Source organism: Panicum hallii, chromosome 6, assembly GCF_002211085.1.
Source record: "Panicum hallii strain FIL2 chromosome 6, PHallii_v3.1, whole genome shotgun sequence".
In the NCBI taxonomy this organism is placed as follows: Eukaryota; Viridiplantae; Streptophyta; class Magnoliopsida; order Poales; family Poaceae; genus Panicum; species Panicum hallii.
In genome coordinates, this window is record NC_038047.1 from 9,250,255 (window position 1) to 9,262,400 (window position 12,146).

At 40.6% G+C, this 12,146-nt stretch overlaps 1 protein-coding gene across 2 annotated transcripts; it reads right to left on the reverse strand.

Moving 5' to 3' along the window:
• Positions 1 to 1,062: 1,062 nt before the first annotated feature.
• LOC112897846 (transcription factor IIIB 90 kDa subunit-like) lies at positions 1,063 to 11,488 on the reverse strand. Of its 2 annotated transcripts, none has more exons than XM_025966238.1 (20): positions 11,077 to 11,488; positions 10,104 to 10,212; positions 9,817 to 9,898; positions 9,653 to 9,728; positions 9,491 to 9,576; positions 9,326 to 9,402; positions 8,365 to 8,421; positions 8,179 to 8,291; positions 7,273 to 7,352; positions 7,115 to 7,201; positions 6,895 to 6,975; positions 5,385 to 5,534; positions 5,126 to 5,311; positions 2,858 to 2,942; positions 2,688 to 2,770; positions 2,483 to 2,563; positions 2,330 to 2,404; positions 2,145 to 2,228; positions 1,982 to 2,029; positions 1,063 to 1,498 (listed from the first exon to the last, which is right to left on the reverse strand). In XM_025966238.1, the coding sequence occupies exons 2-20, from the start codon at positions 10,166 to 10,168 to the stop codon at positions 1,325 to 1,327; spliced, it is 1,770 nt and encodes a 589-aa protein (XP_025822023.1). In that variant the 5' UTR covers positions 10,169 to 10,212; positions 11,077 to 11,488; the 3' UTR covers positions 1,063 to 1,324. The 2 variants fall into 2 exon arrangements, with proteins under 2 accessions (XP_025822023.1, XP_025822024.1); XM_025966239.1 differs by having other exon boundaries at positions 2,688 to 2,746; positions 11,077 to 11,487.
• Positions 11,489 to 12,146: the final 658 nt, after the last annotated feature.

Consider the following 12,146-nt stretch of genomic DNA (forward strand, 5'->3'; position numbering starts at 1 on the left):
CTTCCCTCCATCCAGATGTGTTCTTCCTCCCTAGATTTGTTTTCTTCAACATGGACGGTCTCCCGCGACCTTGGTAGGAGAGTACTTCCAGAACCCGCAGTTAGCGAGCACCCAAGGTAGCAGACCCAGCTGCTGCAAACGGTGAAGGTTGAAAGAATGATGTCATCTTCAAGGCGAAGTGGACCTCCAAGATCTGGCAACAGGAGCGGACGGGTCGGACGACCCTGGTATCTGATGCCGTTGGGTCGGACGATCTTGGCATCTGATGCCGTTACATTTTGAAACCAAAGAAAGAGTGCAATCAGTGATCCCACCTCTGATTACAGTGTAATTTGATTCCATTTTCATTTGCGTTACCGATGGTAACCAAACACTATCTCAGTTCATATGTTATGTTTTTTATTTTGAATTTAGAATGCGATATGTTCAGAAGAAGAGTTATTAGATTGCAATCGTTAACCTACGTTACTTTTTCTTCTGTTGACTAACCGACACGTGGGCCTGCGTAGTGGGCCGGCAGCCTTCTGCGGCAGCAGAATACCTGGATCGCACGCGTTAGGCCTGCTCCAATGGTACCAACTCAGCTAGCTTGTAGAAATAAAATATAATATTTTATCTAGGTGGGAGAGAGAAAGAGGAAAGAATCTCATACACGTATTCCAAAAATATGTGAAGCTCCAAAAATATGTGAAGCTGATACGTAGATCTAGAGATAAGTTGTGTGCTAAAGTTTAGATTATTAAAAAATTATCTCTTATGCTATCTCTCTTAATTGCTATGAGCTTTCCACGTCTAAAGCAGGCTTTGTGAGTCCGGGAGAGTAAAATATACCCGATGGGTAAGAAATAGCTGCAGCGACAAAAAAAACATTATTTTTTTAGTGGAAACATTCTCCAACTCACAGTTTTTATGGGTTACACCCTCTCCCACTTTCTTCAACCCTGAAAAGCATATCCAACGTAGAGGTACAGCAGATCTAATCTAGATGAGAAACATTTTTCAAAAAATTTCGTTCTTGTATAGATTGATATACGATGCCTATGGTTACACATAACTTACCGATAATGAACAATGCAATCATGCACTTAGTTACAATTACAACCTAGCAGAACCTAGTTTCTCACATATTATACAAACAGAACTACGTTGACCATCGTAAGCAACATACTAGACTAATTGTTGATCTGATCGAAACTCCCTTCGAAAAAATAAACTAAAGTATTACAGTGTACAGATGGAGATTCTTTTGCCCCATCTCTTCTGGATTAACTTCTAGTTTGTCCCAAAAGGTCATGCTGATCAGCACGCTGTTCAGCAAATGCTGCTAATTGAAATCAAAATCATCAATGCCATTGTAGACTCCTGTGCCATCGTCGTCATAACCATCGTAGCTGTAGTAACCATGATCGAATGTTTCACCATCAGCATCGTCCTGCCCATACTGTGCGTCAAAATCCATCTCTTCTTTCTTATGCGCGCTGCCATCTTCATCTTTAGTCTGCTTGCAGAATTGATCGCCATTGTCACAAAAATGTAGCATAATGGGCAATATAGAGTCAATGCTGTTAGTTCATTTAGTTTTCCAAAATAAATTCAGCTACGCACCAAATAATTATTAAAGAAAATACTGCAGAATCGTTTACAGTATATAATTCATTCAACTCACAGCAGGGTATAATTTATTAACTCTACATATGAATCTCTATCTCTATCTCTACTGTTACTAAAGCAAGCAATGATTCCTTAGTCCGTCAATCGGAATTCTAATAAGAATCCGGGTGACCAATATATTGAGCTAAGAGTCCGAAACTATTTAAAATTAGCGCTTGGTGAATAAAATAGTAAAAGACTGAAGTTCTCAACCCACACGTACTATATTATACATATGATGTATAATATATGTTAATTAATATATTTATATGGTTTCCTGTAGCAACGTCCGGCCATATTTGCTAATATAAACGTAAAGAAACAGGCATACCTTGTATAATTCGCCAACAGCTCCCGCACTAACCTTTGAACCAAGTCCCTGTGAGAAGGGACATTAAATATTAAACTTCAGCTAGTTTACAATCGTAGTTCAAAGTTACAGTGCACATAGGACAATTATTTCAGGTGTATGTGACAGAGCACAAGTGATCTACCTTTCGTTTTAGCATGTTGTATGTTGCTTCTGCTGGTGTTTCAGCAGGTTTTGAGCTCTTGGTGTCTTCATTACGTCTTCGTTTCTATGTTAGAAATGTCCACCGATGATCGTACCACCCAGCATAAAATGGTAAGCAAATGTGTAATGTACCAGGAAGTTTGATTGCACAAAAGTGTTTCTTACTTTCTTCTTTCCCTCTTCCACAACAACACCTCTAGCTGCCAACTCAGCTGCCAAAGCTTCCTTTGCCGCCTGTTCCTGTAAAACCAAACAGCAGGCAGTAGCATCCTCTGGTCAAGATGAGAAAATGTGTCACATTGGTTGAGTCACCGTTACCTCAAGGTACTCTTTGTTCATTTCCTCCCAGATAATCTTTTTATATTGTGTTTCTTCCTCATTGTGAAGGTACCAATCAACCTACAAAATTTGGAGCATTTCATCAAATTGCAGAAGCTTGTTTGGTCATCACCCCACATTTAACTACTAGTGCCATAAAATAAATCCTGAAAAATAAGATAAAAAGAACTCATCGAGAAAGTACCTCTACATCATCAATATCAGAAAGGCTTTCTGGATCAGCATCGCCTTCACAATTTTCACCTAAGCATGCAAGATAGCATACAGCTTTCAGAAAAAAAAACAATTTAACAAGGATTTAAAACAGGAAAACTGAAATTATTGCTAAGTATGATGGTTCAGGAAGTAACAAACCTCCTCCTTCAGGAGCTTTGGACAGTATAGAGTCATTTGTGCATTCCTCAGATGCAACTGCTGAAGATTTATCTCCGCTTATACCCTGTTTGAAGTGAGTTCCCAGAGAACAGAAAAAGGGAGGAAATAAGCACATAATGAGTTGTAAAAGAAAAAGGTAATAGAAACATGTAACGATGCTCCACATCCCAACATTCAGCAACAAAAAGGGATTTTGGACCATTTGATGATTAAAGTGACTAAACGTTCCTTTTTTCACAATCAGTATTGTTGCTTGGGTCTAAAAGGTTCAAAGTTACCATGGTGCCGAATTAATCTTTTACCTAGGTAAATAGTAGAAATCATGCACTGGGCAGAAACATGGAAACAACTTTACAAAACATAAGTTTTAAAAAGTTCCCAGAAAAGTCTCGCGTGCAGAGGGCATGCTCATACACAGCCATGGAAAATTTCCAGACAAAAATTTCATTTATTTTGTGACATGTGAAATTGACAAAAGAGTGAAGAAAAGAAAGAAATTCATTGCAATAACTATTTATCCTGATTGTAAGCTTTTCCTTCATTGTTTGCCAATTTCATATATCATGAAAGAAATTGAGTTTGATCTTGACAATTTGTATGATTATAGAACATCAGCTCTCCAGCCTCTCCTGCATATGGTAACTTATTTTTAGGAATTGTTCAAAACTTCTACATATGTTCTACAGGGTTGTTTTCACGTGTCCACCTAGGATTGTCGCCCACTGAGTAACCCTTTCAAATTAAGTCTTTTTAGTTCTATAAAGTTTACTTTTACATTGCTGACAGAAGTAGGCACTAGGCAGAACATGGCTTGAATGGAATTGAGGGCTGCAGGCTGACCCTGACCACCACTGAGGGCTGCTGTCAGCAGGCAACGGTGGCCCTCATCCCCACATGCCTCCCAATGTCCCTTGACAGCAACCCCTGTCGCCACGCTTCTGCCATACCTCTGTCCCTCCCTGTCTAAGGGGCAGGACATCTTTCATGTCCAACACAAGCCTTGTCGCCAAGGCGCTGCTAAGGATGCACCTTGAGAACACTGGACAGCGTGTCTTCTAACACAATTTGCCTCTGCACCTCGCACAAAAACACACTCCCTCTGTTTCAAAGTATAGTTCGTTTTGGCTTTTCTAGATACATAGCTTGTGCTATGCACCTAGATATACCTATGTCTAGATACATTGTAAAAACTATATATCTAGAAAAGTCAAAAAAACCTATAATTTGGAACGGAGGGAGTACTGAACAATGATATCAACTTATGAGACTAACCTATATTGACTCTTACTATCCTAACTTGAAAAGGACACAACATTCCAAATCCAGTCCTTGGCTATCACCTTAGGTCTCTTCTGCTGGCACAACGCCTTCTGTCCTACAGTCCTCCACCCCTTCATATGCCTAGACATGACATTGGTACTGATGTCTTGAAAACAAGTCTATAAGCACATGGCTAAGCCACTGAAATTTTGAAAAAACAATGTGCACTACATGGAACATAAAATTTAGAGAAGTCATCAACTTCCAAACTGAACAAGTTTCCTATTATTGTGGCCCAACATACACTTCAGGAGCAGCAGATAACATATTATGTAATATGTTAGACAAATCAAGAGCTGCTAGACAATTTGGCACACTAAACATCCTCAACTAATTTACTTGGAGCACCAGAAGCAAGGAAAAATTCAAAACAATTATCGAAGCCTTACTCCAATCCTCCAAGTGACAATCCTGAAGTACCGTCTATACTAATATAATGCAGATGAAATTGGGTACAAGTTGTGAATGAAGTTAACAGACATTAGAAAAACTATAAGGTGGAAAAGTTGGGAAATTGGTGAAATTGCATAAATAATGTCGAATAGTCAAAAAAGAAGTATTTAACATACTGCCTTATTGAACTACAATGTTTGTTTACTTGAAGAATTAAGACTTACCAAAGACGATTATAACAATCAATTTGGAAACATTGCACATGGGTAGGTAAAATCTCTGTTATGCAGATGACAAGATAAGAAGGAAACTACATATAAGTATACTCAGTTTCATTACAAACTAAATTTATTTTCTTAGGCATACTTGTAAAATGGACAGGTTTCCTTAAATTCAGGATACCTTTAGGTACCCGGGAACCGCCGGCTCCCCCGCCCACGCACATGCAAGCGCACGCACACAGGCACACCAACCACCACCACCCCAGGGAAAAAATTCCATGCCATTAGCCTTCCTCTGTACAGCAGGTATTACCTTACTAGGAGTTATGGTATTCTCAACATCAGAATTCTGTGTGTCACAAAGAGATTCTTCCAGAACTGCCTCCTTAGCTGCAGCAGCATCTTCAGCCCTTTTAGCAGCTTCAAGTCTTTGCTTTTCAGCTCGTTGGAATGCTGGAGGGTCACAACCACCTTCTAATCCACCCGACAGTTTAGTGAACTGGACAATCAGACAAAGTGTCAAAAGTAAATGAAGTCTGCAAGTCAATTCGCACATAGTAGATGTGATTTACCTTGTTGTAGCATTTTTCACACAGTCCATGAGCAAAATGTACAGAACCTTTATTATCCTTGTGCTTGCAAAGAACTTCTCCAGACTTGAGCGAACATTTTGGAACAGGCTCTTGATTACATTCATCAGCTGTCGCCAGAAATTCTTCAATCTAACAAAGGGGCATGAAGATATAGGCATACGCACATCTTAAGAGAACTGTTAACATGCATTAAGAATGACAAAAGAAGCAAGCAATGTATTTTTGATAGGGTATGTGTTGTTATTGCCTGCTAAGGTTGATACTTGTGTATTACACCATGATGTGGGATGGAAATCCATAAGTGAACAGTTTTCTCTAGAAGGTGGCAGGACAAAGAATACCAGTGCAGGAGCATTACAATACAATAACAATTGCACTTTTTTAATTCAAACTGATGAGAAGTGTTTATGAAAGGGAACTAGGCTAAGTACTGGTAATTCTGTATGGGAACAAGCCTAGAAATGACCAAACTAAAATTATGAATTTACCTTTTTTAAAAACAATATGAATGTAAATGAATAGACTAAACCACATGACAGTCTGGTTGCTTGCAGTTGCTGGCCTAGAAAGGATCAGTATCGCCTCAGGTCTGAGCTTTTTTTCCGAAAATTGGAATTTCGAACCATTACCATCTAAAACTTGCCATATAATGTTAACTCATGTTTACTGGACAGTTCAGTAGACTACAGAACTGCAGCTTACAAACAAATGACTCTGTTTAAATGAGAACAGCACCACATGAGTTAACTGTCAGCCATTCTGCCCCGGAAAATGAAAAAACGAGCTAAACCAAACTGTCAGTTTTTGGTTTACGGTGTTTGTTTTTGTGTGTGTGTGTGTGTTTTTGTTTTGTTGGCAACATCTGTGAACCTGGTGGCCAATGGGAAGCACAGCGTCCAGCGTCAGCAAATGGGGCAAGATGTGTGTGGCGAGAAGCGTGAGTGGCTGGGCGTGGTGCCGCTAAGCTGGCAGGTACTGGGCCCTAGTCGTGGGGCTGGTAGAATTAGGAGGTTCAACCTCGATTTGATTCTCCAAGACACATCCTAGTACTTTGTTGGCTTGCTGCTGCTGCTTTCTCTTGTCAAGGTATGCTGTGATTATTCTTGTGTCTTTTTGCACTGGTTGTTGATGTGGGAGAACAATTGAAGCGTTTGGCTTTAATATCTGCATCTGTTGTTTCATGATTTCTCAACTGATAGAGGAAGTATGGAGAACTTCAGTGAAAACCTAACACCAAACAGAAAAAGCTGACACCGAATTGGTCAGTTTCTGTTTTTATTGTGCACCGATCGGTTTTGGATTTTGTACACCGAAGTTTTTGAGCACCGAAAAAACCGAACTGAATATACCAATAAAACCAATTGTCCAGCCCCATTCATGCTTGCAGTGTGCCAAGAATATATTGTAAAACCAAAAAGGAATTTCAATTGAATATTATAAGTTGAAAGGTTCGTCGAGTTTGGAAATTTCATGGAAGAAATAAGCATACCGTTAAGCTGCCAGCATCTGTATTCTCAAACTCTATCAATCGCTTAGTTAGAGTGGCTTCACACACATGCACAACAGAAACCTGGGAAACATAAAACAGAATTGATGTCACACAATGTTCAACCATATGCCTGTCATACACATAAAAATATGCACCCGTAAAATTTTCATAATATAAATTGTTGAATAAGTTCAAGTATCCCATGATCATCTGGACTTACAATATCTGCCTTGGTGTAATTATACCCGTGAGAGAGTGCAGCAATGTATAATGCTGCACCACATAATCCACTCGGCTTCCTACCAGTCTGCAAGCAAGGTGGTAAGCTTATTCAGCCTTTTGAAAGAAGATAAGAGAAAGATAGGAAGGAACACCTGCCTGCATCCAGTCTCGCTTCATGCTAGCTATAATGCGTAAAGCTGTGTCTGATACAGCATTATCCCTTCCCCCCAGCAAACCTAAAAACAAAACCAATATATTGTAACAAAACCTGAATAATCAGACCCATGTACATAAATAGAGGAACTAATTCTGGTCAATCCTAGAAGCAAGGTCCACAAGGATCTCATTAGTTGTAACATAGCAGTATAGCACATGTACAATATTCTGATATACATACCCATATGGCATGTAACTTGCAACATTTGCACAAAAAAACAAACCACTCAACAAATTGTTCGGTGGCACAATTTTCAGTTAGTCATGAGGTAAGATTAGATGAAGTTCAGTCTCAAATCGCACTGAATGGATTAGCCAAACAGAGATGATGCTGTTAATCGAAACCTGCAGACCTCTCTAGTGCTAATCTCAGTCCGCATGGTAATCCAACAGTTCACTTTTTTTACTAAACTGTGAACTCACTAAGCAATGATTTATTTTTTATTTGGTACCAATTGAGTTCCACTATTTAGCATAAAAATAGATCCAGGTTGAAGTCATGACGTATTGACAATAAATAACCAAATAAAGCCTAGAACGCACAAGAAAGATTATCAGCATTAAGTACATCATATACATATTATAGGAAAATGTAGCTTTTTTAAGTCTTGGAGCTGAAACACATGCTAAGTGACAATCTCCACACAGAGTTTCAAGATCAAAATACTCTAATGGGCAAGCCATGATTGAACAGGCAAAATGACGGCTGCACACAACCATCGACAAGCTTGGACAGCACCTTAGAATATTTGTGCATACCTCAACCATTTGAACAATTGCACACACTACACACATAAGAACCAATGAACAAAATATACAATGCAACAGAATATGTTATCCGCTTACGTTGAGTAAAACGATGGATGAAAAGGCTGGGATCTATAAGCTTTTGAACAAATGGATGATCTGAGAGTAGCAAAACTTGGCAAAGTTGGAGAAAAACAGCACCTAGGACATAACTGAAACAAAACAAAAAAAATCCAGATGAGTTGAGTCATACCAGATAAAGGGCCAAAAAGGTGGGATACTCACACACTTATTTGCAGATAGTCGGAGAAATCGATAAGAAGATAAGCTTTTTTACTTTGCCTGGCAGAAAAGTAGGTAAAACTGAAGATTAGGTAAAACTGAAGCCAAAAGAAAAGGAATAAAAGAAAGTCAAGCCAGATAAGACTTTTCAAAAGATACCACCAAAAACATGATGGTGAAAGCAGTATTTTGAGGATTAAGAAAGACATAATAAACTAAATTGGGAATTCAGCAATAATCGATGAAACATAAGAGCTTTTGGAAGAAATAGGATCTGCTTGGAACCTTCACTAGCATTGCCTAGCTTGGCTGGGAGAGGCTAGCTTTGCCTAGCAAAGCAAGGCAAGTTCCCTACGGTGTGTCTGATCCTTCCCTCATCTTTTCCCTAGAAGCAGACTTCCATTCTTCCCTGTACTCTCGATGGGCTACAAAGCTTGCTGGTTGCACAATTTTATTTTCTTTTTTTGAAAACTTCGCTGGTTCCACAATCCCTCGACATGGAACTTGTTCCTAGAGGCAGCAGCATTTTCCAAACAATGAGGACCTCATCTCCGGCAGCAACAACACTGGCATTGATGATGTGGACCTCGGTCCACACAGCGAGATGCTCACTCTGGAAGCAAAGGTGTTGGTTCCAGAATGGGAGCTCATTGTTTATGTGGGGAAGATATACGTTGTGTTTACTTGGAGGAATGCAGCACATATTAACATAGCCTCTTGAATGGGTTTGACATGCATTTATGTGGCCTGGAAGAGCTTACTTGTGTTATAGTTTAGGCATTTAAAATGTTGTAATCCTAATGGACGCTGAGATGAAGCTTCTGAAAGTTACATCTTTACTTTTCTAATGAATATAATAGTAAGTAAAACGTGTAGGAGCTTTTCCTACAACAGAAGGGGAAGAAAATATAAGATTATCTACTGACGTTCCAATAAGTGAGCCTGTAATTAGGTGGTAGCATACCGGCAGGCAATGTAAAGGCAAGCAGCTGCAACATGTGTTGTTCTACGACCCCTTGTAAAATTACGGTCAAGAGCTAGCTGCACTTCAAAAAGAAGAAACATCAAAATCATGATACTGGATTCTATTTAAAAAACATGACTATTGACTGATAACAGAAATATAGACCTCATAGAAGTGAAGAGCCCTCTTAATGATAGTATCCCCACCGCTGACATGTAAGTTATTGACAATCTGACTAATCTCATCCTTCCCTATAAAATAAAGTATACAAATTAGCTCATGGAGTAGCACAATAAGTAAAATAAGTAAGTGCCCGAAAATTCATACCTTTGTCTAAGGTTCTTTGATGGGACATTGAATATCCAGACTCAATGCTTGTCAGAATACTTCCAGCCAAGCGGCTCTGTATAGCCCCAAAACATATCAATCTGAGCAATTGGTGAACAAAAAGATAAAAACCAAGTATTACAAGGCATGGAGGCAAAACCAACCTGCCCCGAGTTATCTTTAACAAAATTAGGCTCATCAGTGTATATTTCCTGATCAAGAACCTTTCCACATGTACCACAGCATCTGGTCATCAAATATGTCAGTTAACGTATCAATAAACAAGCCCAAGAGCACCAATTGCACAAGCCCAAGAGCACCAATTGCTTTGTAAAATCTAATGGGCAATCATTAACAGGGCAGGAAATAAGGCCATGTTCATAAGAATCATACTGACTGGTTTTGCATCGTATCCCACTAGAATAATATAGAAAGAACAGAGAGATCTCACATGTATCCTTTGTCAGGGTCCTTTATGGAGGGGCAGTAATCAGCACAGTGAGTACAATAAACCATTGCTGAAGGAACTGTACAGCCTCAAATTAACAACTCAAATCAACCTGTGAAATTTCGAATGAGTTTTCTGTTCAGTTCCAAACTTATATGAAACATCCTTCGTGTTCATTTCTAAAATAAATGCAGATTGAAAAAAAAAAGTGTTTTGGATTCATGTTCCCCATTTCCCGTTTACCTTCCTTATTCAAATCAAAGGCTTCCGCAGCCAGTAATATTTTTTCCAACTCCCCATTTCAATATGTTGTTGTTTTTTCTTTTCAGTTTATTACTCATCACATTTCTCCATGTATGGGAAACCATAGCAACATGTTGTTGTTTTTTCAGTTTACTCATCGCATTTCTCCATGTAAAGAAAAGAAACAGCCATAGCAGCATGTTCTTGTTTTTTCAGTTTACACATTGCATTTCTTCCATCCTATTAGAAAGAAACTTATGCGCTCAGATTCAGGGACTGACTCAGAAATTGGTCAAGACTAGGGCCAAAATTCAGTGAACAAAACTACCACATATTTCACATATAGAAAACAGATAAAGTAAAAGGAAGGTTTCAAAATGAGAGGATGTTTGGACTACATGTTTAATACTGCTACTGTCCTCTTCATTGTGCAGTTTAAATTGCAAGTCTACGTCAGTAATTTTAGTACAAAATGGGCCAAAGCCAGTGGCAGAGCTGGTAGATTTTCACGCCTAGGGCCACTTATCTATGTGCTTAAAGCACTCAAACTAATCCACGTACCAATAGTTAAAATAGCGATAGCTGAAAAGTGCTTAAATTGCATGATTTAGATTGTATCTCCAATTCCAAGTAACTCTAGTCTCCTTATGGAAATAAATAATCGCACAGGTCAATTTGTTCAATTTAGTAGGGAAAATGGGGGTTGCATTGCAAGGTTGGAGGAAAAAATGACCTGCTTGCTCCTTCTAGCTGTTATGCTACTGTTAGCCCGTCCGCCTGCCCTCCGCGGCTTCCGTGCGGCCGCGGCATCCGGCTTCAGCGCCGCCGCGCCGGCCTCTAGGCGAGGCGCCGTGAACCCGCGCCGGGCCGCGGGCCTCCGGGAGCCGTGGCCCCCTACCTCTAGGCGATGAGCGGCCGGCCGGCCCCGCGCTCCCTCCTCCCGTGGTTCCGCCTGGCCGCCGGATCCAAGTCGCCGCTCGCCCGCTTAGGGTTGGGACTTGGGAGCAGGTGCAGCCGAGCTGTCGACTCGGGGGCTCGGGGCACGGGCAGTCGGGCACTCCGCCCACGCACGCGTGTCGCGATCGAGGGGGCCGTGGGGCTGGGGGGGCGAGCGCGTGCGGGACGGCGGGGTGCTGGGGGGGCTGCGGCGCTGGGGTGAGCGCGAGCTGAGCTGCGGTCTGCAGCGCTGGGCTTGTGGGCTGCGAAGGTTTCTTGGGCTGGCTGGGACTAGGGTCACTCGATATAAATCTTCGCTGGACCATAAAAAACTAGAAAAATTGGAGCGCTAACGCCGCGCCTACATAAAATATGGAATTTTAAAAAAAAAAGGGCTTAAAAAAATTCGAAAAAGGGTGCTAGGTGGGAAAAATTGGAAAATGGGTACCTCCCGCCGTTGATCGGGCGGGAGGAGTGGGGCCGGGGACCTCCTGCCCATCCAGCGGGCGGAAGGTTCCAAAAATATTTCCAGGCCCCTCCCGAGGGTCTCTTCGCGAATAAGAAACTTTTCTTATTCGCGAAGAGGTCCCTGAGGCAGGCATCCCGCCCGACCAGTGGGCGGGAGGCACCCCGCCCGGCCAGTGGGCGGGAGGTGCCCCTGTTTATTTTTTTTTGTTATTTTTTGTTGGAATTTAAGTTTTATAAACTATTTGAAATTCATACTTTTTTAAATACAATATTTATTCGCCATACTCTTTTGTGTGCATATAAAATTTGAATTGAATTTTACGAAGAAGATTACTGTATGTAAAACTCGTATGAAGATGGTTAAATGATAACTTTTTGCAACGTAGAATCCAAATATTA